The sequence below is a fragment of the Marmota monax genome, unplaced genomic scaffold, assembly GCF_021218885.2.
Source record: "Marmota monax isolate L192 unplaced genomic scaffold, Marmota_monax_Labrador192_F-V1.1 WCK01_AAM20220418_F8-fsc00129, whole genome shotgun sequence".
NCBI lineage: Eukaryota > Metazoa > Chordata > Mammalia > Rodentia > Sciuridae > Marmota > Marmota monax.
In genome coordinates, this window is record NW_026693811.1 from 1,610,719 (window position 1) to 1,636,168 (window position 25,450).

General features: G+C 37.7%; 1 protein-coding gene across 7 annotated transcripts in view; it reads right to left on the bottom strand.

The window, feature by feature from the left end:
• Rbms1 (RNA binding motif single stranded interacting protein 1) overlaps positions 1-25,450 on the bottom strand; it is a 207,649-nt gene that overhangs the window by 66,521 nt on the left and 115,678 nt on the right. For 5 of the 7 annotated variants that reach the window (XM_046462251.2, XM_046462253.2, XM_046462255.2 and 2 more), the window contains exon 2: positions 23,535-23,710. In XM_046462251.2, coding sequence (XP_046318207.1) covers positions 23,535-23,710 — 176 coding nt within the window. The remainder of the gene's footprint in view (positions 1-23,534; positions 23,711-25,450) is intronic. The other 2 variants (XM_046462252.2, XM_046462254.2) reach the window with 1 other exon arrangement.

Sequence of the window (25,450 nt, forward strand, 5' to 3'; positions counted from 1 at the left end):
ATTTAATAATATGGTATAATTTTTTCTTGTTATTAAATATTTTCCAAAAATGTACAATAACTACAACATAGTTTAATGAACAAACTATAAATTCCCCGATTATTTAAAAATATTTAAGTTGTTTCTTATTTCTTAGTATTATAAATGGTGCTGTGATGAAACCCCTTTCATTGTTACTTGGGCTTCACAGTTACTTTCCCTCTGCCCAGCACCTATGCTGACATCTGCATTCTGACCCTGAAGGTTATTCCTTGGCCCAACTGCCTGGGGCAGAAAGTTCCTTTTTTGACACCTCAAAGAGTCAAGGGAATGCCATCTTCACTTTAAAGAGTCCAGAACAAAGTCAAACTAGACATACCAACCATGACTCTAGTTACACTGCCATAAGACAAGACACATTAATTCAACAGCACTGGAGGATATTGCCCTTGTTTACAGTGACACCTAGAAATGGGTGTTCTTAAACCAAAAGGATTAGGGCATTTGAGTGATGCTACCATTTGTTTTCTATTTTAAATTAAACCAGCAAAGTATACTAAAATGTCTGTATAGTTTTATCCCACAATTCAAATTCCCTTCCATATCAAACTGTACATTAAATATTTGTGTGGATAAATGAATGTAAGCAAGATGTAAAGTTTGATTTTTACCTCCAATCTAGTTATATGTTTTCTAACATGTATGACTAAATTAAAACAATTTGGCTATTAATAATATTGAAAAAATATACAATGAAGAAGCTTACCCTCCAAAAGAAAGTTTCACAAACCTGGTGAGACAGTTCTATTTAAAAAAAATTATTTTAGTTGTAGGTGGACATGATATTTATTTTGTTTATTTATTTTATGTGGTGCTGAGGATTAGGATCAAACCCAGTGCCTCATGTGTGCTAGGCAAGCACTCTACCACTGAGCCACAACCCCAGCCCAATGGTGAGACAATTCCTAAGCCATATGTTTTATCCAGCAATGATAAGTCTCATTTCACAATCTTTAAGTTTTATCTCAAGACCTGGTAAAATTGCCTGTGAAATCAAGTGATAGTAACTTGTTTTTCAAAGGCTAATTAAGATGTCCTGAATTACAAGAAGCTGTTTTATTACCGTCATTTATCGAAATTTATCTTAAATGTCTGGTCCTTTCTCCTCAAAGAGAATGGCTTCTACTAACGCTTGGCATAGTATCAGGAAAGCTTTAGGGGGCAAAAACATTTTCTGAGAGAGATGTTCCTACGTATGTTTTAAATGTCTCAACAATCAACAGACATGACTAGCATCAGTTACAGTAACAGAAAGTGCAAAATAGCAATGCAAAGTAAGAAAACCCAACCCAAGAGGCTAGGTATTAAAGCCATCATGTTCATTTGTTATTGGTTATATTCATAGTGCCATTTGACGATTCATTTACTTGTTCGGTCAAGTCTCCTCTTAAGATGATTAAATCAGCATTACAGCAGAAATAGAGCATATTCTTATAGGTCAGACAGATACTCATTCCACTCTGAAGTATCCACTTCATTTGCTCACATTGGAGTCCTTAAGAGACCTATCAAGTTAGCATTACAGAAGAGAAAATCAATACCCTTTTTTTGGTAAGAAAAATCTTACAATGTCATTGTCCTGCTATAGCCAAATCTAGGGATTTTCAAGACACACACACACTGGAACAAGGGATCTTAGAAGTCATCATGGAATGGAACCCAACTCAGAGAAGCTTACCGATGAAATCGAATGAGGATCCCAGGCAATCCTATCCATCAGGAAGAAGGTGACTGCCAACTGTGTTAAAAATGCTCATTTTAATAAAATTATACCCAAGGAGGGGCAAAAAACAGTTCTTATAGGCTTAGGAATTCCATTTTTTGCAGAATCAAATTTCTAGTGAATAGTAATAATAATATAATCAATGTGTATATTACTTGTGCCTTCAAAAATATCTTTCTGCATTTCAGAAATTGTCTTTGAATATTATTAATCAGGAAAAAAAGATAAACATACATTAAAATGACAAGCTAACTTTTATTAGCACTGGACCATATTTTACAACCTTAAAGCTACCAAATTATAGTCACAGTTTTGTCCTAGGTCTGCAAATGAAAATGGAACAAGTTCAGTGTGGTCTCCTGTTTTGATATTAAGCCTATTGGAATACTGATTCTAATTAAGGACCATGTTACCAGCTACCACACAGTTATTAATGTGCATTATTGCCATTATAGGAAGTTTTGACCACTGTGGTGAGTCACCTAGAGTAAAATTTAATTATCCACTAGGGAAAATGGGAGTGAGGACGATATAAAATTAATTCTTGTGAGGCATCTGTAGTATCTTACAATATTTGCTTTGCCATTAGGAGAATAATTACAACAAACCCCTTTTTAAAAATCTAAAAATAATTCAACCAGAAAGCATGACCACAATATATCTTTTCATGTGTTAGTACTTCATCAAATTACATAGCATATTTTTCAGAGTTCAAGAATATGAGCTATAAGAAACTGAACCTGCTGGTTGAAATTAAACATAAAACAACACTGTACAACTTGCCAATATGTTTCAAAATTACCTGTATTCCCTATCTTTTTGTTGTTGCTGTTGTTTGGTACCAGGGATTGAACCCAGGGATACTTAACCACTGAGACACATCCCTAGCCTTTTTTTTCCTTTTAATTCTGAGACAGGGGCTCTCTAAGTCCTTATGATCTCACTAAGTTACTGAGGTTGGTTTTGAACTGGCAATGCCCCTGCCTCAGCCTCCTGAGTGCTGGGATTAAAGGCATGTGCCACCTCACCGGGCTCCGTGTTTCCCATCTTAACCTCTGGTGGCCAAATGCTCATTCATATCTTTTGAAGATATTATTAGTTGGTTTTCTTCTTTTTTTTTTTTGGTGCAAGATTAACTAAAGATATGAAAGTAATTAACTAGAAATTTGAATAACTTGGAACTATGAAGATAGTTCTTGACATTTAACGGGACACTTTCTGTTTTTTTTAGTCTTAAAGTTATATATTTCAAAAAGTCAATATGATATCAATGAAACTGACCCATTTCTGATATTTCAATCACAAAACTACTAATTATCTCACACAAATCTCACAATAGCCAGTGAAGAAGGTAAAAATAGGTAACTTGTCAGCAGCAACACGGGGGGGGGGGGGGGGGGGGACAGCAGCAGGCTTCACTCAGAAAGTCATATTATTTCTTCAGGAGTTGTAACGTAAGAAAAGGCAGTGACCTCTCTGGTTCTTTCAGTGAGACCACAGACAAAGGCAAAACGTGGGTAGGTATTTTTTTTTTTTTTATTGGTTGTTCAAAACATTACAAAGCTCATGACATATCATCTTTCATACATTTGATTCAAGTGGGTTATGAACTCTCATTTTTGCCCCAAATACAAGTTGCAGAATCACATCGGTTACACATCCACATTTTTACATAATACCATATTAATGACTGTTGTATTCTGCTACCTTTCCTATCCCCTACCAACGCCCCCTCCCCTTCCCTCTCATCTTCCCTCTCTACCCCATCTGCTATTGTTTAATTCTCTCCCTTGTTTTTTTTTTTTTCCCCTTTCCCCTCACATACTCTTATATGTAATTTTGTGTAACAATGAGGGTCTCCTTCGGGTAGGTATGTTTTGTTCTTTTCATACCTATGATGTTCTGCCTGCCTTAATCTTTGACTCCAACAACAGAAAAATACCGATGTTTTCTGTGAAGATGCAAAGTATTTAAAAGGAGACCAACTTTTAATTTTTGAGAAGTGTGATAAAGTAGCAAAGAATTTTTCAACTATCTAATTTCACAACTATTTGCTGAGTGCCTACTATGTGTTAGCATTCTGTCTAGGTGCCAGATGTGACAGGAGGACAGGAAAAAACAAACAAATTTAGTATTACAAGTGGGTAAATGTCAGCTCTGTTTGTTGAGCTTAGCACCATCCCTTCATTTTGCACAGTGCCTAACACACAGTAGGTGCTTCTTATGGTTTGGATATGATACGTACTCTTTCCCCACCAAAGACAGTGAGTTAAGGCAGAAAGGCTCAGAGACACAATGATTAGATTATGAGAGCTGTAATCAATCAGTGGATTGATCCATTTGATTAATAATTTGAATGAATTATTGGGAAGTAACTGTAGGCAGGAGAGGTATGGCTGGAAGAAGGAGGTCACTGGGAGCATACCCCTGGATATTATGCTTTGTTCTTAGCTCCTCTTTCTCTCTGCTTCTTTGCATTTCTTAGAGAAATGCAAATTAAAACCACACTAAGATTCCATTTCACTCCAGTCAGAACGGCAATTTAGAATACAAGTAACAATTAATGTTAGAAAGGATGTGGGGGGGAAAGGTTCACTCCTACATTGCTGGTGGGACTACAAATTGGTGCAACCACCCTGAAAAGCAGTATGGAGATTCCTCAGAAAACTTGGAATGGAACCACCACTTGACCCAGTTATCCCACTCCTTGGTTTATAGCCAAAGGATTTTAAACCAGCACACTGCAGTGACGCATCCACAACAATGTTTATAGCAGCTTAATTCACAATAGCCAGCTATGGAACCAACTTAGGTGCTCTTCAACAGATGAATGGATACAGAAAATGTGATATATATATATATATATATATATATATATATATATATACATACACATACATAATGGAATATTATTCGGCCATAAAGAATAATAAAACAATGGCATTTGCTGGTAAATGGATGGAACTGGAGACTATCATACTAAGTAAAATAAGACAATCTCAAAAAACCAAAGGCCAAATGTTCTCTCTGATATGTGGATGCTAACCTATAACAAGGGGTGGGTAAGGAGAGGAAGTACAGAAGTTCATTGGATTTGATAAAACAGAATGAAGAAAAGAGAGAGGGGATGGGTGTAGGAAAGACAGTAGAATGAATTGGATATAACTTTTCTATTCTTGTATATGAATATATGACCAGTATAAATCCACATCATGGACAACCACAAGAATGGGATCAAAATTGGAATGTGTTGCACACCATGTATGTACAATATGTCAAGATACAACCTACTGTCATATATGTCTAAAAAACAATTTTAAAAATTCTTAAAAATCACAGGAAATGTCCAAATTTTCCTTATATCTATTTTAAAATTTGACCTAAGTTGAACTGAGTTGCCATGTAAGACATAAAACATAAGACATAAAACTGTCTTATGCTTCTATTCCCTGTCTGTTCATCCTAAGGAAATTTAACCAATACAGGAAATAGATTAGAGTGAAAGCAGTCAGCAAGTAAGAGATGCCATATATTAACTGTCTCAAAGGGATAACTCTATAGCTGAATCTTTCATTTGTTTTAAGATATTCATAAGATTTCAAAGGCAATTCAAAGCAATGAAAGAACTCAAGAACAGAAGTTAAGGGTCTTATTTTATTCAATAACAAAATCCTCTAAATACTATAAGAGTTCTGGACAAAATTTCTTACATATTATCTTCCAAAACACACCAAAGGTAACACTTATTTTTCATTTAGGTTACTTAATAAATTTAAACTCAATATAATTATTATATAGAAATTCTTTCTAAAAGGCAAACTTTGTAGAAGAGTGATTACAAAATAGTTTCCTTTTCCAGAGGTTCATTAAAAAAAAAGATTTTTTCTTATCACCAGTGAAAAAAATGAGTACAGACTACTGTCAGAGAGTAAGTCTTTGTGCTTTAATTTAAATCATGTAAGAAATGAGTCTCAGAGAAAGCATGAGTGACTTTGAACTAAAGGGATAAAATCAGTTTCAGCATTAAAGCAGAAGTGGGGCCATAGATGTCTTTTCCTTTCTAAGGACTAATAATTAATTGCTTAGAATGCTAACACAATATTCTATTGCCTCTATAGATGTAATAATTCATATGGTTTAAAGTTCCAATGAAAACCCCAACTCACAAGACATTTCAAACCACATAACCACGAGAGTGAACAAAACATTACCAAAATACAAGATTCTCAAATAAGTTTTCATGTAACAAGTTTTCATGGGTATAACACCACACGATGCCTCTTTATTTACATACCATTTTAACCTTATTTTTATCCCCATTATAACATCCGTATGATATTCAGTGATGTAAGAGAGTCACAAAAATGAATTTCATTGAACTAAAGATCAAGTAAGATTATAGAACTGGAAAATGATTCCAAGAAGAATGGTGGTGAACACAAGTAGTAGGACCAGTCAGCTTCCTCACTGGAGGTCAACAAAGACTGGCCTAAAGATGGAATTACCATGGGTAAAACCAACATGAAGGTTCATCTACTATGCACCCAACCCATGTGATAGGCCATTTTGAGAGATATTTCTATTGATCTCTAAAACCATATAAGAGGACCCCTCACCTGTATTATTACATGAATTATAACATTTCTAAACTAAGTAATTTTGCAGCATTTCATGGGCAGTTCTCAAATGCAAACCATTATATAAACCTACCCAAGTAAATACTGTATATATTTATTTTTTGACACCCTAAATATTCTTTGCAAGACATTTCAAAGTGTCCCTTTCAAAATATCCTTTTCACCAGAAGAATGAAAAGATTTCTAGTTGATGTTTTTTGTAATTTTACTTAGAAAAGGAAAAATGGCATTTATTTATGTAGGTATTCAAACATGTAACTCTGTATATAAGAGTATGTGTGAGTGCACATATATACTTATTCATAAGTAGGTATAATATGTATATGCATGTACAGCCTATTTTGTTCTAGAAAGGACTCCAGGTAGCTCTTTAAAGAGACATACCCTAGAAACTAAAATGAAGATTTTAAAAAAAATCAATGGCACTAGGCATTGTGGCATATGCCTTTAACCCTAGCTACTTGGGAAGCTGAATCAGGAGGATCGCAAACTCCAGACTAGCCTGGACAACTTAGTGAGACCTTGTCTTAAAAGGGCTGAGGATGTAGCTCAGTGCTTCTCTAGCATGCCTGAGGCCCTGGATTTAACCCTCAGTATTGTTAAAGGAAAAAAAAAAAAAGAAAGAAAAGAAAAAAGGCAAGGAATATAGGACACTAGGGCAAAAACAAGGCAGGAAGGAAATAGATTTGACAGAGGTCAATTGTTTCAAGTGCCTGACTTCTTGCCAGTGGTTCAGTCTGAAGAACTTGTCTAATGACTATCAACTAGAATTGATCCAATATAGCAAATGCCCTAGAGATGATCTGTCACAAGCATAGTTCAATAAAAACTGGTCCTAATGACAACACTGAAATCCAAGTGTTAAGTGTAACCTGAATCATAAAAAAATGTATCTCAAAATATTCTATTGCTTTGAAAATTGACAATCATATTAGATATAAGGTAAAATTGTATAGTTGGAAAATTTGATTGGTTAGTACAACCTAGTTTTTTATTCTACTGGAAGACAGCCCAGTTAATGATCTCTTGGGTTTGTTAAAGTTTTATGGAAGGATATTTAATATCAAAAGATTTGAAACAAGCAAAGTTCCAGGTCCCTAGAAAGAAACAGTAACTCTTTATTTTCCCCTTTTTTGGACCACAGAGCTGGAAGGAACTGCCAGGAGTTTCAAATAGCTTTCATCTTGCAGGCCAACTTCAATGAGTTACTGGGGGTAAAGTCGTGTAGAGAAGGATTCTGAAGCCCAGCAGGAAAAAGTGTTCTCATCTATTTATTAGCAATTCTGCCGGAGAAGAGGAAATGAGGCAGTACATGGCCACTTATTGTTCAATCCTGATTTCTGGTTCAATTTGCTGATGTCATCAATGAAGAGCTGGTAGCTTAAAATGGCTCATTATTTATTTATCATTCCTTAAGAGGTTTATTGGTAACTTGCCTTATTACAAAAATTATGTTACAGAAATACACATATGAATAAATAGATGAGAAAAACAGGATAAGACAGAAAAATACGTATCACGGGCAAGTGTAGAATTGGTCCTTGTGGCAAATTCTACAGCCACAGGCTTTCCCAGCATTGAGGAATCCTAATCCCAGTCACATTAGTTGACCATCAGAGAGGGACAGGGACAGAGACAGAGACAGAGACTGAGAGAGACCAGCTGACCTCAGAAAGAAGTTGTAAGTTTGACCATCAAGATAACAATGCCTCTGAAATTCGGTATTTGGACTTATACCCCAGCTTTTCTTTGTGTCATATAAAGGGGCATTTCATTAAAAAATATTTACTGGTATTTGCTTATGATAGACAAGCAAAAAATCAGCAAACTACACAGTGTGATAGAGTCTGGTATTCTGACAATTAAGTAATACAAAGGAAAGGGAGGATTGAGTTTGAGACTGCCAAAGTCAAGTGGAGGCAGATTACAGTTTTTCAAAGGGTGGCCAAGGTAGGCTTCCTGGGAAGATGACATTGGAACAAAGTCTTGGAGAACAAGAAGGAGGAAGTCAGGGGCCATGCATGTAGAGAGGAAAATCTAAGACGAGGACTGGAAGCCGAAGCAGGCTAGGGGGCTTAATAAATACCAAGGAGTCCACCATGACTGGTGTAAAGTGGTGAAATAGCAGGGTAAGGTCAGAAAAATCATGGGAACGGGGGGGGTGGAGTGTGGTGGGGTGGGGGGTCGAGGGCAGAAAAATATAGGACTTGTAGCCATGCTAAAATTTATGAAAGTCTTAGTGGGAAAAAGAGTGAGAAAGCCACCTGGGGCCAGTAAGTGAGGATTCCTGAGTCTGCCTGTATTTGGAAAGAGGGAGACCTGAACATTTTGTGCAGATGTGGACAGCAGCAGGGTGCACAGATGTTTAGGCACAAGTCCAGAGATGTTATCTTTATGGCTTATCTTAGTCCATAACATGAAAACACATGCTCAGATTGGGATACACACTGCAAGCATGTCAGTGTGGCAGCAGTGTGCTTAAGATCTTGCTGCAGGGAAGGTCTGTAAAGTAACAGCTATCATGTGGAGAACAGAGGACTGCTAATTTGCTTCAATCCAAGATATTTTATGACATTCACCTCCTCATTCTTCTACAATGTGGCTTTCATGCATTGCTATTGAACTCATTGCTAATGAGTTGCTAATAAATTCATGCATTTATCCATTTTTCTTCAATTCTGCCTTGGACATTGGTTAGCTGGGGAGGAGACCTTGGGACTCAGGTCAGAAAACCATTAAATCTACACAATAAGATCAAGGTATGACTGGACTTTATGAAGAAGTAAAAGCCATCCTGAAAAACTCAAAACTGTAGGCCAGTAAATGCTGGTGCTGCTAAAACACAGAAAGGCCAACTGGGAGGAGGAAGAGAGAAGACTCATTAGCAACTGTGCAGGATGATGAACTGTGTCCAGGAGGAGAATGCTCCTTCAGGCTCAAGTCTGGGATTTTATCAAGAAATGTTATCAGGAACTTATGGTAGGTAGAAAAGAAAGCAGATGCATAGCCAATAGGTGGTTTATAAGCTAGAACCAATAATTCTAAATTGTCATTTGTTAAGTAACCAAAACACAGGTGAAACAAAGATCCTGGCCAGCTGCTGAATGTTTTTTTTTTTTTTTTCTTTCCTTTTCTGTCTTTAAACATTAAAACAAGGAGAAATTAATTCAAGGCCAAACTGACTTCCTGAGAATGGGTATAAGAAAATCACAAAGAAATCCTCCTTTCATGAAAGAGGTCAATTAAGCTAAAAGTTACTGGAAACCATGATTTTGAATTTTTATTTTAATGCCTATTGACAATCCAGGAAACTGTTGCTCATCCCCTAAGAGAATGGACCATATTTTCCTTTCTAATAGAAATGTCATGAGATGTTCAAAATATCAGCAAGCCCAAGGGAGCTACTTCAGTAACAATAATGATGGCTATACAGACTGACAAAAGATGAAGTCCAAGCAATGTTTCTTTTACTGTAATTTTAAGAGTGGCAGTCAAATACAGAGTGTAAGAAATATTTATTTATACCTCTTACTAAAAGTTTGAGGCTGATGGCAAAAATGCATGCAATGCCATGAGACAAAAATAGATATGGAGTTCAAGGTGAAGCAAAATTTGTTGTAAAAAAAAAAAAGAGTTAGAACCAGAAAGTGATTCTGCAGAAGTGCCAGCTCTGGATGCGAAGTCAGCTTGGAACTTCTCTTTAATCAAAATAAGAAGAAAATACAATCATGAAACTGTTTGTTTATTAGAGTAAAACCCTGAGTCCCAGGGAAGTTCTGTTTTTCACAACTATAAGGTTTGGAAGGAGGTTGCCCTGTGGTGGGGGGTCTTCTGAAGGGCTACACCCTATGTGCGATGCCTAGTCAATTGGTCACCTGGGGCCTGAGCACACTAGTGCTCAGAATTCTAGAGGTGTAGACAGCTACAGGGTAATGTGTCAGGCTCTCTAATGAAGCTGCTGCACCCAGGGATAAAATCCACCCTCCGATGGTTATCAAATTAAGATCTGAACGGGTACTTTAGGGGTTTCATCAATTTTTCCACATGAATTTTACCTCTTAGACTTCAAGCACAAAAACAGATAAGAAACACAGGCAAATGTACTGCACAAATTCTGGCCTGCTGATGACTATGTCATCTATGTTAAGTTGCTTCATGGGCAGACTCTGGACAAACATGTTTCTTGCCATCTCTTTGCATACACATGAACTCCCTATAAATGAGTCACTGATTAGGAAAGTTTTAACTCTGTGTTGATATTCTTTTGAAAATTCAAGTCTGCACATGTCCATGCATATAAAATTATATAAATGACCTATACAGACATCACACACAAATGCCACGTCAGGAGCAGGTGCAACTGACTGGCACACACCCTCACCAGCACATAAGTGGTGGCCAGCTGCATAGTAGTAAACTGTACACCTTGTTGAATCATGATACAGTGATGTCACTGGTTCTAAGCTTTAGGTGCTCCTGGTCTCATGTGTGTCTTTATCATGAGATATGTGAATAGCTGTAGTAGGAATTCAACATTGAAACAAACCTTCTGGTTATTTCCAGCTTCCAGATTAGATTATTTCAAGAGTACACCAAGAGAAAATGAGCTGTCATACTTGTTACATTTTGCAACCACTAATGGATGTGAAAAAGAACATTCCAAATACCATACAATTAAAATGACATACAGAAGTTAGATATATTAAAGTAGATGTTACTATGTTGCAACTGTCATCCAGGAGCCTTGATCTCAATTTTTGAGTTCAGCAAAATGGCCTCTCTGATGAATTTTATAAATTAGTTATAAATTAGTATTTGTAAAATCAGATATAACTACTACTTCTAAACATTTGTATATGTAGTTCTGTTTAATATTTCATTTAATTAGAGGACTTTTCTGCTAGCACCAAATATCATGCTAGGGTAGTTCTGCCCCAGGTGTGAGAGGTGAGGGACCCATCAAACCCAGGAGATTGGGAGACATTGCCACCTCCAGCAATGAGTAGCCTAATTCACCATGGTAGTTCAATGTAATCTAACCCAATGCCAATGTGGTACAATGCAAATACCATCTTTCTCCCTGTGAGTCATGACAAAATTGGGAAGCTCCTCAATGAATAGAAGAACTCTCAATCCTCCATTCAGTTCTTCACAAATCTGATTTCTTACCCCAGCTTTTAATAATAACAGAACAGTGGAGGGGCCAAAGTTAAGTTTTTTGGAAAGAAAGCATAGTGCAGAAATTTCATACTCATGATTGAGGGCAGAGGTGAGGGCAGAGGTTCACCTACTGGAGAAAGGTAAAGAGGTAAATCAAGACAGGTGGGTGTTTCAGAACACAGGGAGTCTGTCCCAGGCCTGCCACTTCCTAATTCTGTGACTCCAAGGAGGTTATTTAACCTTCTCTGAGCCTCGGTGTTCTCAATTATAACACAAAAGGACTCAAACATAATAAGCTATTACTGGGACTGACTATCAGAATCGAATAGGAAGCTTTTAAAAACACTCGACAGTGGTGACAAGAATATGTGCCGGGAAATGTTTGCAGCACTTCATGCTGACCCATCTAGTCCCTACAAAACACCCCTGTGCTGCAGATGCTCTTATTGCCCTGGCTTTACAGGGGAGGAGCTATGGAACAAAGAGGTTGGAAAAAATAGCCTGAGAAGAGCCATGTGGAGAGCGCCAAGCCCGTGTTGTTCAGCACCATCACATGTCATGCTGACTCTCTTCAGGCGTCTCTCAACAGTCTGACTCAGAACCCATGCACAGTTTAATCCTGGTGAGAGCTCCACACTAACAGCCAGTTGACTAGAGATGTAAAGTTCTATAATTCATCACAGAGATGAAGAAAGTTCAATAAAACTTTTTAATAATGCTCAAATACTTTTGCTTAAAAAAATGGAGCCAAAATTAATAAATATGGCTTTTAACAGCTAATTGCATGGTATCAAATTTAAACTAAAGAAATGAATAAAGAGATAGTAGGGGGAAATCTAAGAAACCCAACATAATCCTTTCTCATTACAGTGGGGTCACTGGTTCAATACCTAAATCCACAGGTGCTCAAATTCCTTATAAAAAATGGCTGAGTATTCGAAAACAACAATGTCCATCCTTCTGTATACTTCACATCATCTTGACTTATATGCTTAATACGATGTAAATCTTGTATAAGTAGTTGCTTAATGTATTGTTTAGGGAACAATTAAAAGAGAAAAAGTACATTTTTGTACAGATGGAAATTTTTTCTTCAGATAATTTTCAATCTGCTATTGGTTGAATCTATGGATGCGGAACCTGCTGACCATATTATCTGACAAGGTTCACACAGACATTGATGTAGACAAGCATTAGAAAAAAAGCTATGCTTTATACTAAGGGATAGGGACTATAATTTCATAATTTTTGGCCTGGATTTGGAGAAGATGAAACATTTTGGGAAAAGATCTTTGGCAAAGATTGGGGTTCCTGTCCAAATGGGTTAACAGGATCAATTTGTTTCTAGGACCAAAGTGACTGACTCTTTGTTCCATATTTAAAGAAACAGTCCTTATAGTAAACAGTCCTTATACTATAAAAAAAAAAGTGTCCTTTATAAATGTGTAAATTCAAAACTGTACATGTAAATGCCGATGTTCATAAAAACATTGATCTCCTATTCAGGGGCACATGACACTTTAAATAGAGGCAGGAAGACTCTACAGGATAAAGAAAAAATGAGAAAAGAAAGTGGTCCTGGCCCTATAAGCAATTTAGAGAAGTTTAATCCTGGTATGGCCAGGTCAGCGAGGACACAGACAGCCAGGAGGAGACAGAGAGAGTCCACGTTCCCTGGCAGAGCCACGAGCTTGGTTGGCACTGTTTGTGTTATGAGTCCACTTCCTCGCTAATTCTAGATACCCCATTTATGGAAACGCATCCTCCTTTCCTCCCACTCAGTCCCATGGCTCACTTACAAAAATCTCTTCTCCAAAGTCTACATTCTGAAGCCAAATGATCCTCATCGAGGGAGTGGCAAAGCAATTTATTAATCAAAAACCAACTTTCAAAAAACATAAACACCCTACAACTCTACTAAAAAAATTCAAGGAAATAAAGTGTTGGAGAAATACATAGGTCTTATAACTGCTGACCACAAAGACTACCTCAACAGAAGGTTTCTAATACACTGTAAAAGATCAGTGAGTAATAAATAAATAGGTTGTGTATTCCAGCTGACAAACAATGTTTAATGACTAGTCTCCTCTCTGCAATGAAGATTCACCAGTCTGGAATTGATGCATTACTTCTTTCCGTTTAATAGCCACACCAAAAGTACACAAGCTCATAAAGCAAACAGGCACTCAATTTGAAAAGTTTCCCCTGAGAGTGGATGAAAATTTCCAGGCAAGAATAAAAATAAGCTCTTTTTTTTTGATTTCCATATCTGTTAATGATACCAAACTCCCAGTTTCCTAGACTTGAGTTTTATAGTCATCTGTGAATCATCTTCCTCCTTGGATGCACCCCCCCTTCAGTCCTTATCAGTCAAGGGCAAACCCTGAGGAAGTCTTCTCACCTATCTTCTTGGTGAAGTACAAGACTTCCTCTGATGCTAAAGATACACTACCTTAGGACTCCAAAAAATATCACACAAGGCTGGAAGCCAAACTAGTCTTATCTTCAGTCCTGGACCTGCCTGTCCCCTCCATCCTGAAGACGCAAATGCCAAGCTTTTCTGCTACCTGCCCCAACACATGTAGTCACTTCGCAATCTTGGTTATCCTTTGTCTCTCTTGTATTCTGCTATACATTATGTATGAAGTTTACCTTCTACACAAGACAAGAAATTCCCTGAAGGCAGGAAATGTGTCCTATAGTATAGCATCTAGCAAAATCACTGTCATAGTGCTTAATAAGTATTTGTTAAATTAGATAAAAATGGATTCACCACTTTCTTCTCCCCAAAAGTAGCTTGGTCTTCTCTTTTAATCAGGCTTACTTTCATAGAAAATTATAATGCTTCTACATGCCCATTATTTTCTAAAGTAGTGATAGGATTTGTCAATGATCTCCAAAAGAATGTTTCTTTAAAATTGTTTCTTTTTATCTAGGCACAACACCCCTCAGGCATCAAGCAAATGACAAATTACAAATACCTTCTTTGTACTGTGTAATCTTAGGGTGTAACACATTAAATAGTTAACCTGGAGCTGAGCTTCAGTGACCAGGTACACTAAAAAGGGATTACTCGGTGAGTCATCAATAAAGATGGAATTCTCCTCTTTTCTCCTGCCTCTACTTTGAGCTTTTGATTATATTGGCTATTTTTCTTTCTTTCTTGTTTTTGGTGTCATGGATAGAACCCAGGAGTGCTCTATCACTGAACTACGTACCCAGCTTTTTCTTTTCTTTTGAGACAGTCTCACTAAGTTGCTGAGGCTGGCCTGGAACTTGTGATCCTCCTGCTTCAGCCTCCTGGGTTGCTGGGATCACAGGCATGCACCACTCACCGTACCAGGCTTGTAGCTGCCAGCATTATTTTAGGCATTCATACACAACATGGGACTTTTTAACAAGCATTTTCAAAATTTTAATTTTGATCATTTTCAGGGTACAGTGTAATATTATTTCAATACATATTTACATTGTATAATGACCAAATCAGAGTAATTGGCATATCCATCATATTTATCATGACTTTGTGGGGAGAAAGTTCAAAACATCTTTTCTAGCTATTTTGAAATATACAACACTGTTAAGGGCAGCCATCCTATTGTATGACTAACACTAGAACTCATTCCTCCTACCTGTAACTTTGTACTCGCTGACCAATCCCTCCCCATCCTCCTCTCCTACACATGTATTATGTACTAAATATGGAGAAAAGTTAAGGGAGAGGTTTTAAATTTCTGAAATTCATAGTAACCCAATAGGGAAATTCTAAACAAAACCAGCACAACTGCCAAAGATATTAGAGGCTTTTTTTCCTGATGACACTGCCTTTAACTTCATGTGAAGGTTAAACATCCCCAAGGTGCTGCTATAGAAATTCAAGTTTCTTCTAATGGATATATAGTAACAACATCGCACTCAAACGGGAAAGAATAATTATTAAAAAAATTCATGTGGTTGTGATCATTGTTTTCAGTGCTGGCTTCCCAACTAGCTTGAGCTGAGGCAAATATTAAAATTAGCTTGCCAGCCACCTGTGCAGTATTTGGGCATGACAGGGAAGAATGGCTCTATATCATGTCTAGGAATAACAAAATGACATGCTAAAGAAAAAGGCCGACGCGCAGTAAAGAGGGTTGGCCAAACATCTTAACACCCATGTTTACCAGTGGATAAATTAGAAAATAAGACATAACAGAGATTTCCTGCCAAAATACCTAATGCATACATACAATAGGTACTCAGCAATAATTAATATTTGAGGTTTCAGCTACTTACTCATGATGATACTGAAAGTCCCTGACCCACAGTTATTTAAATTTTGCTGCAGCGTTTGTTTGGATCATAGGCACTCTCAGCAGAGGGAAGGGAGCCATGCAGCCAGGGAAGAAGCACAGCCCGTCACCCAGCATCCATATTTCAATAAGCTTTTACTCTGCATTTGTACGAGGCAGCTCTCAAGGATTCGATACTGTGTTGATTTTTGAGAACTGACTACACTCTAAAAATCAAACTGATGATTCCAAGGAGAAAACTGAAGAAAGAATAAACAAAGGCCTAAGTGAGATGGCTTTTTATTGAAAAGCAGGTATTTATTGCATGGGGATTTTTCTTTCTTTCTTTGGATGCTAAAATTATTTTTGTGAAATTTTGGGATTTCCAAATGTCTTCGGATTATATCTTGGTATGTCAAAGATCCACAGTACAAAAAGCATTTCTTAACGTGCCAGAATTCTTCCATACCAAAAGGGAAGTGAAGCAACTGACACGAACAAGAATATAATAGCATGACCCACCCAAGTGATGAACAGGGGGGCATTCCGAGAAGCACTCAACTCTGCTCTGGAGTCTATTTTTTGGGGGGGAAAATCATAAAGATTGTGTATTTTCCTCAATCTCAAATTTGTTTTATGTTGGGCTTTTCAACTACATGGAACCTTATTGGAATACTGTTCAGAAGGAGAGAGTTAAATTACAATTAGTGACTCAACATTTTGACTTAATAGATTGGCATTTCTTTTTAAAAGGATGAGACAAAATCTGAAAACTCCACATCTTAGATCATACTTTTCAGCAAAATGCTCAAGTTTCTTGGTCTAAGTCCTCATTGTGTTATTTATTATGTATTATTCCATTATGCTAGCAAGCCATGCTCCAAAAACTATTGTTGTTAGTATTTTATGTATTGAGAATCTTTTAGATCAATAAAGAACAAACACTCAAAAGGCTAAAGAGTACTTTTCTAAACAGAAACTTTTAAAAAAAAAGTTAATAAGGGAATAACTATTTTCCAGTACATTTATGTTAACGTTTCTTCTTCTTTCTCTGTCTTTCAAAGAAATCTAAGAAATAAAAATTCACTGGATATGGTCATCAGTACTCTTGAAAAATGCATTCTAAAATCCTGAAAATTCCAATGACTACAATATTGTCATTTGTTTTTATTTGTCACTATAAAGCAGGGGCTGTAGCAGTAGACTAATCATTTTGGAATAAAAAGGGAGGCCACTTAATTCCAGGGAGGAGGGGAATCACCTTTCAGCAGAGACTGCTGAAGCAATCTTAGAGTTACAGGTAATAATAGAGGTCAAGAAAGCACAATCACATTAAGTTGTCCATTTTCCTGTTAGTTATTTCTTCAAATGATCGACAGGTAAACATATCCTTAAATTTAGCACTCAACAAAGGAACAAGTGGTTCCAGAACAGCATTTGGTTGTCTGGGCCTCTTCTGTGGGTTCCGTGAACAGAGCTGCCTCTGGGCAGCCCAAGCAAGAGGTTGGGGCTGCAGGTCCAGGAGAGGACCCCCTGGGCCACGCCTTTCCTGTATTCTCTGTTGGTGAACTCAAGCTTTCTCTTCATTCGGAGCTCAAATCTTATGGTGGTTTTAAATTAGGCTTGGGTATTGACATTGCCATCTCCAAGACACCCTGCACCAGCACCGTTCCAGTCCCCTCCTTCCACAGCCCTGGGCCGGGGCACATCCTCTCCATCCTCAGAGAATCCTCTCCTTCCCCAGGCCAAGCTTCCTACAGTGCTCAGAATTATCGCAAGAGGAGGGTGGGGCACTTGATTATGCTTCTCTGCCACTCCAACACCTAACTTCCTTTCTGTTAATAAAGAAGAAATTCTAGATTTCTTGCCACTCACTTTCTATTCAAGGTGTTGGCAACATTCCCAATCTCTGTCTCACCTCTGTCCTCCACACCCACCACCTCCAACTCCAGTCACCTCAAGTCTTGGCCAACCAAAGGCCGAACACCAGCTTCACACCAAAGGGCCCTCAGGCTTTTTTTTTTTTTTTTTGGTTTTCAAGCTTTCCCACACCTCTGGGGGCTCTTCTTGATACCTGATGAACAGCAGTAGTTCCACCTCACCCATGTGAAATTATCCTTGTCTTTAAGGTTAGGGTATGTCTCCTCCCTGAAAGCTACCCTGGTGGTCTCCTCACATCAAGGTTAACACAGCTTTCCTTAGGTTTCTCACGGAATGCCACAGATAAAAACATTCACTTTATTCTGTTGGAAATTATAGTTGTTTCTGTCTACCTCTGTTGACCTGTCTTGCTTTTCTGTGCCACCTTTTAAGATCTGGGGTGTAGTCAAAATAATAAGGAAAACTTGCAGAGAACAGAAAACCAAGGGGTAGGAAATAAAAATGTATTGGATATTTACAACCAGGGAAACTGGGTATATTTCCAAAATATTTATTTTCATTTAGTAATAGTCATACCACAAGCTAGATTTAATTTCATATTTATATTATAATCATATGTTTTAATGCACGTTGAAACAAATTAGAAATCTACTGAATGAAAGAAACTATTTAACCAACTGTTTAGGAAGAGGTATTGTACAAAATGGGTATAGAAAGAAACACTTCTTGTTCTAATATCCATAGAATGTTCTTCCTTAAAAACAAGTTGTCCAAACCCTGAGCTGTCTGGACCTTCTCATAGGATGTTGATGCCCTGATAATCTTTAAGCTACCCAGACTTAGCCGACAGAGACTTTCAACCTGGGACTCCCACTGCAAATAAGGAAGACTTGTGGACCAAACCTTGTGCACAAACACTGTTTTAAAAGTCTTCGAAAAAAGGGAATTTCAACAATCTAAGATTACCCATGCCACAGTAATCATTATAAAAAGGAATGAATCATGGTGGGTTACATGCTCAGAATCTAGTGGGGTCTTTTCTCCTTAGTTTTAAATGTGGTATTAAATATATTTAAGCTTTTTCTAGGAGTTAGGATTTTGGGATGCAAAGAAAGATTATTTGTTCAGTGACAATTCTGTTCTAGGCAGAAGACCAGCTCTTTCACTTATTTTACAGGTTGAGCATCCTTACTCCAAAATTCAAATCCAAAACTTTTTGAGCACTGACATGACACCACAAGTAGAAAACTCCTCGCCTTATGCGATGGGTCAAAGTCAAAACACAAGGGCACTAAACACACCGTACAAAAGTAACTTCATATTAAGTGTATAAGGCGTACATGAAACACAAATGAATTTTATGCTTAGATCTGGTCATATTCCCAAGATATCTCATTACACATGAAAATATTTCAGAATCTGAAAATATCTAAAATACTTCTGGTCCTGAGCACTGGATAAGGGATACTCAACCTGAATTTGATTCCTGATCACAACCTATCCATAAAAGCATCATTTGACCCATTTTATAGGCTATCCGATAAGTAGGTACTTGCTGAGCACTGTGGTAGATAACATGGGAATCTGAAAATTATCAACACTGACCATGATGATTTTAAAAGCCAAGTGAGAAGTCTGAGAACATGACATGGTGTTAGCCTTATATACAGCCACAGACATGCTGCTAAATAACGTCATAAGCCCTTGGAGAACAGAACTGTGTGAGGTGGTGATACACACTAAATAAGTAAGATAATAAGAAGCAGGGTTATTAGTGTGGCTCAAGCCTGGAGGAGGCAGGAGAGCTTGAATTTGGCTTGCAGATGGAGGCTGGGAAATGGGAAGACTCCTGAGGAGAGGTGGCAGCCAGAGCAAATGGCCCCCTCCTGTCACACTATAGGGAGCAAGGAAGGAGGCCCCAGTCTTCTGTCAGTGAAAAAGAAAATTTGACCAAATTATATTTTTCTATTGTATGCATGTACAAAAAGGTAACAAGGTATCCCACTATTATGTATAATTATAATGAACCAACGAAAAATAATTTTTTTTTTTTTTAAAGAACCTTCAGGACTTGGAGACTAAGGGTCAGTAGAAAGTGTTCAATCATTGCTCTAAAGCTTCATACTGAGAAGAGTAAATTTGGGAAAATGACAGTTTGGGGAGGAAGGAGATAATGATGAGTTTGAGGTTCAAATTAAATATTCAAGTGGAAAATGTGTAGATAATTGGAAAGAGTAGAGAACGGCCCTCTGAGAGGATGATCCTACAGAATAAACAGCCAAGGAAACAGAAATTAAGAGGCCAAAGAGTTGAGGAGAGGTGGATACCAGTTAAAGCAAACAAACAAAATTAGAGAAAATAAAGGGACATTTATGATTCCAGTGTAGTTTTAACTGAGAACATGTAGACAAAATACCAATGGGTAAGGTGGCAAGAAAACAGAAGCAAAAGGGCCCTAAACTCTTCTGTCTAAAAAGGAATTTGCCTGAGGAGCCTGGATGGGAGAGATATTATATCAAAAAAACACTTATAATGACAATACAGTTACAGTCACAGTTAAGCAGTATATACTTGGCTCGATTTCAGAGAATGAGGAGAATTAAGAATACTTGAGGGTCAAGGTAGAGTAGATTATTCCTTTCTGCTACCCACACCACTCCACCTCCTAAACTTGCTGGTTACCAGCACTGATGTCATCTTTTTGAACAGAAATGGGGAACAAAGTTGCAACAGCCTGGAGCAGTCATGAGATTCCCAGGTTTCCCATACACATTTCACAATTTAGAAGCTAACCAGAGCTTGGCTTCTCTCATCAAGCATTCCTAGAAAATTTATCTGCTTTAAATCCACAGTTTCTGATCATTATCACTGTCACCAGTTTGGTCCTTGTCCAGGTCTCCTGAGCTAAGCTGGGGACCTTCCACATAAGCTCCCACTGCCAGGTCCCCTCCTCTTCAGCACGGTGGCCTACACTTTCCAGTGCCATTAGTCTCTGAGCATGGGAGGCTGATTTTTCCCCACAACACCTGCCTGTTCACTGTCCTTTCTTCTAACATTCTAGCACCTCTATGTTTTACTCCAAGCAGAGCATTTAAAAAATATTGCTTTTCTCTCCTTTTTTTTTTTCTTAAAGAATATTCATGTTTTACTAATCCTTGGACTTGATGCAATTTTTTTTTTTTTTTTTTTTTTTTGGTATGGAACCAGGTGACTATTGTAAAGATTTTCCCAACTCTGTTAGATAACCCTTTAAAAGAGCCAAGTTTCTGGCCAGGGTTGTGGCTCAGTGGTAGAACGCTTGCCTAGCATGTGTGAGGCATTGGGTTCAATCCCCGGCACCACATAAAAATAAATAAAATAAAGGTATTATGTCCCCTCCCCCAAAATAAATAAATAAATAATAAAAGAGCCAAGCCTCTGGCAGAGCCAAATCATTACTTTCATCGTTGCCTCCCCCTGCCCCCAATTCAGCCTTATCAGGTCAATTTTAATTAAATTGTTGTTTTCTTAATTCTAACATGTTTTTCTCTTTTTTCTGAAGAATGAATTTACAACTATCTTTTCCGAGAAGTCTCTGATACCCACTTTTCTAAAATCCCTAATTATGTCCAGTTGATTTTTGAAGCACTAGAATGAGTCACTTTCCCATAAGGTCTTTTCACTTCCATATCACCAGCTAGCTATTTTTTATTGGAAGCAATTAAGTCCAGAACAGGAATGCCCTCTTTTATTTTCTCTATATTCTAAGACACAAAATTGTCAGCAAGTCAAATCTGGTATTTATTAGATTCTTTGTTAAATGGGATGAAGCTTCTAGCAGATTCTGAGATAGTTTCCCCTATTATTCTATGTCTTGCCTCTGTACAATGCATATTTAAAAAAAAAACTATTATCAGAGTTTAATATCCAACCCAGGACTTCTACAAAAGCCTCCCTTTGCAGATGACAGGAGGGAGTGAGGGTGGCAAACAGTTATTGCTGATACTGATACTAGCAAAGAGAGTTAATATTTACACATGTGCAAAAAAATCATACACATTGAAGAGACTAACAACAAAAAAGGAATCAATATTCTAGAAAAAAATGATAAAATGTTCTACTATGTTTGGAATATAATGATTTGATAAAAAATTGCTGGCTTGATTTTTCAAGTACGTAGTTACTGTATATAAACCATCACATTACTGTGTTATTTTATGGTTAGTTAACTGTCTCCTTGATGTCATCACTCACCTTACATAATTCAAAACCAGCTGAGAGACAATCAATCTTTTGAAATCCTCTCCCCCTCTCTTATACCTCAAGAGTTTGAGAGTTAGCTTCATTCTTTTGTTTCTTACGAAGTTACATTTTTAGTTCCTTAGACTTCATGGCGCTATATCTACCTGTAATTATGCTGCAGAAGCATAAGAAGGCGCCAGTGAAAGGCCAACAGCAGAAAAGATAGCAAAAGGCCTATTTGTGGTCTTGAACAGCTGCAATAGGGCAGGGAGTGCTTGGCAGGGTTCCTGTTGCCTCTGGCCAGGCACAACAAAACCCAAAAGCTGGACTTGCTTTCAGAGCAGACCCCAGTGCAGGGCACTCACTCACTGCCCTGAAAGCCAAGGGCTGAAGCCCAAGTCCAAGAGGGATGATCAAAAAGGGGGACATAGGAAGGGAACAGAGGGAAGGCTGAGAGTGATGGCTTTCTAGAAAGCTCTCCAGGACCTAAAGGGCCATCACCCTTTCTCTCTCAAAACAAAACAAAGCAAAACCACTATCACCTCCTTATAGAAGGCCAGATGTTACTTTTAGTTCCAGTTTGGAAATACTGCTCAAGTTATTTTTAAACTCCTCCTCCACCACCACCACCCCCCCCCAAAAAAAAAGGAAAGGAAAAGAAAAAGAAGAAAAGTAATGATCTGAATTGTACTCAGGACAGGAGAGAAATGAGATGCTGTCAATATTTCAAAATGGGGATGTTTTGAAGGGAAAGATTCTCTCGTAATAGTCTTTATCTTCAATTATGTAAAATTTCTTTTGTAAAGGACCATTACTGTCTTAGGATAAATAAAAAAGTGCTGTTATCTGTGTAGGCATTTATTGCTCAATGTGATTTGATGCGTTCAGTCTTTATACAATGATCTTTGCACTATATGGTGCTTCTGGCTCCTTAGTTTAAATTAGTGCTTTCTTACTTAGCTGAGTTAATGTAATTGCAGCAAAGTAGCACATTTATATTCTATCCATCAACAACATTAGCATATAATGCAAATTTACTTTGGAAGTTTATGCACACGCACACATTTCTTCATAAGATTAAGGAAATGGAAGTAAGTTCTTATTCCCAAAGAGACAGGGTGAACAACTGGGACACAGAACTACAGGTGCTCATGAAGAGTGACTAATGTTGTCCCAGCAGCAATTAAGAGTTTGACTCACATTGAGGAGGAGCTTAGATGGTTAACTACCTTTCTCAGAAATAAAAGCTGAAGTTTCTCTTATGAGATAGACTGGTACCTAGAGGGGCTCTCATGAAAGAATGAGCACTCCTAAAAAGGATCTAAGCATAAAATAGTTTAAAATTCATGTTTTATCTCTCATACGCCCACAGAGTGAAATTCTAGTGAGAAAATGCTCCAATTTATTTTGTTACATAGGCATTCTGCTGATGGTAATATCGAGCAAGTGTCCAAGGACTTAAAACTTGGAAACCCATTTCCTTGTTGCAAATCTGAGCATTTACAGATTTGTCCTATGAAATTCTCCAGTGACACAATTATTATCATCTATAATAGAATCAAGGAAATATTTAGCAGCTAAAACAAGAGAAACTATACTTACGGTTGACAGAGCTTCACCAGGTCCTGGTCGGTGGTGTTGGGGGGCAAGCCTCGGATGTAGAGGTTCGTTTTGCTTAGCTGATCCCATCCTGAGTTGCTACTGCTGCTACTGTTGTTATTACTGCTGGTGGTGCTGGGACTGGGAGGGGCCATGGGGTGCGCTGGGACCAGAGACTGCTGCAAAATAAAGGCCAGGAGTGTTCAGAGTGCTAAAGGTAAGGGATTCAAGCACCACTCTGAGGCTGTATGCCCTCCAAAATAAAACCAAGGTATAAATACAGATTATCTTCAGTTATTTTGATGTTAAATTTTTATTTACATATTAAAGATCTCTTCTTTCTACTGAAACCCACCTCTCTCCTTCAACATGAAATAACAGGGTTTTACTCAGATAATTCTTTATGTGCACCTTAAATGTGACTACATTTATATAAAATTAATTTATTCACGTTTTAATGACGACATCTTCTAAGATTCAAACATTAACTTGCATGATGTCACATGATAATATCTTAATACACAGCAATTTAGAAATCACTAGAATTTTGAAAAGGTTTTCAAATTCTGAAGAACATTTGGTTAAAAATTGCTGATCATTTTGTTAAGAGGACTCGAAAAAAAAAATTGGTCTTCAAGTGTAAGGAAGCTCGAATTTAATCCAGATCCTCAAAAAAGGATGACTCTGCCTTGTAGGACAAGCACATGGCTTCATTGAGACATCTGGGTAGGAGTCACAGGCATGCTGTCTCTAGTTCTGGCCACCCTTGTGAAATTTAACCCCTGTGAGAATGGTGTATAGTTGGAAACCTTCCAGGGCCTCATAGACATCACTCCAACTTTTACAAAGCAACCAAGATCTTAGTGTGATTTTATTATCAGCAGCCACCTAGGAAGAATGCCTGAAGCTGTACCCAAACCAGAAAATTATTTGTGAACCAATAGGACGAAACCACATTTCTCCAACCCGATGCCACGTGTGAATTTTGAGGAAGTTAAATGGCTCAGCTTGAGATGGAAGCAAGCACAATGCAAAGTGTCCTCACAGCCACTGCTCAGCAATTTTACACTAGAATAGGATTTTTTTTTTCACCTAACCCAAGGGCATAATGCATATTAATAGTTTGAATATATAAAATTAAAATTAATAGTTCAACAGAAATTTCAAATCTTGTAGCTTGGCTTTTTACTACCATAGACAAGAAAACTAGACATAGAAAAGGCAAATTCCATCCCAAAAGGAAAAATTTGTAAAGCAGACCACTTGTAATAAATAGCCTTCATTTACCTCGTTAATAACCTCAGTTACCTACAGCAGAGTCCTAGTTCTCTACCTACTTTCTGCCATGATCAGCTTAATTCCACACTAACTCAATACACTGAGGTCTCAGCAATTTAGACATACAACCATTTCTTCTAGTCCTATACTTTCCACATTCTTCTTCTCACTGCCTAAGGTCCTTGCTAAAGATATCATGAGTCCAAGCACTATTTAAGGAGATGATTGTCTTTTTTAGAAGGAGAGTAGCAAAAAGGGATTACAAATAGTCAATGTGCATGTATGTCAGGCTGAACTTGAACTGGAAATATCAGTGTTGCTTAGTTCAGAAATGAAAGCAGCCTGAGAACACATCTGAGCAATCTATTGACTTCACGCCTTTAATGAGCAGTTGAACTCATATGCTTTCCCCATATTGCTGCCCTTTTTCTAAGGGTTAAAGGCTCTGCTTTCCAGATAAAACTAAGGACTAAGCCCTGTCTCTTGCTCTGCCCTGGGTGGTACCTCAGGCTCCAAGGTTTGCCACCACAAAGGTCTGTGATTCTTCCCTGAAGTCACCAAATTGCTACCTGCATTTATATAACCCTTCCCCATTTCTCACATCATTAAGGTGCTGGGAAGTAGCACCCACATTGGCCTTC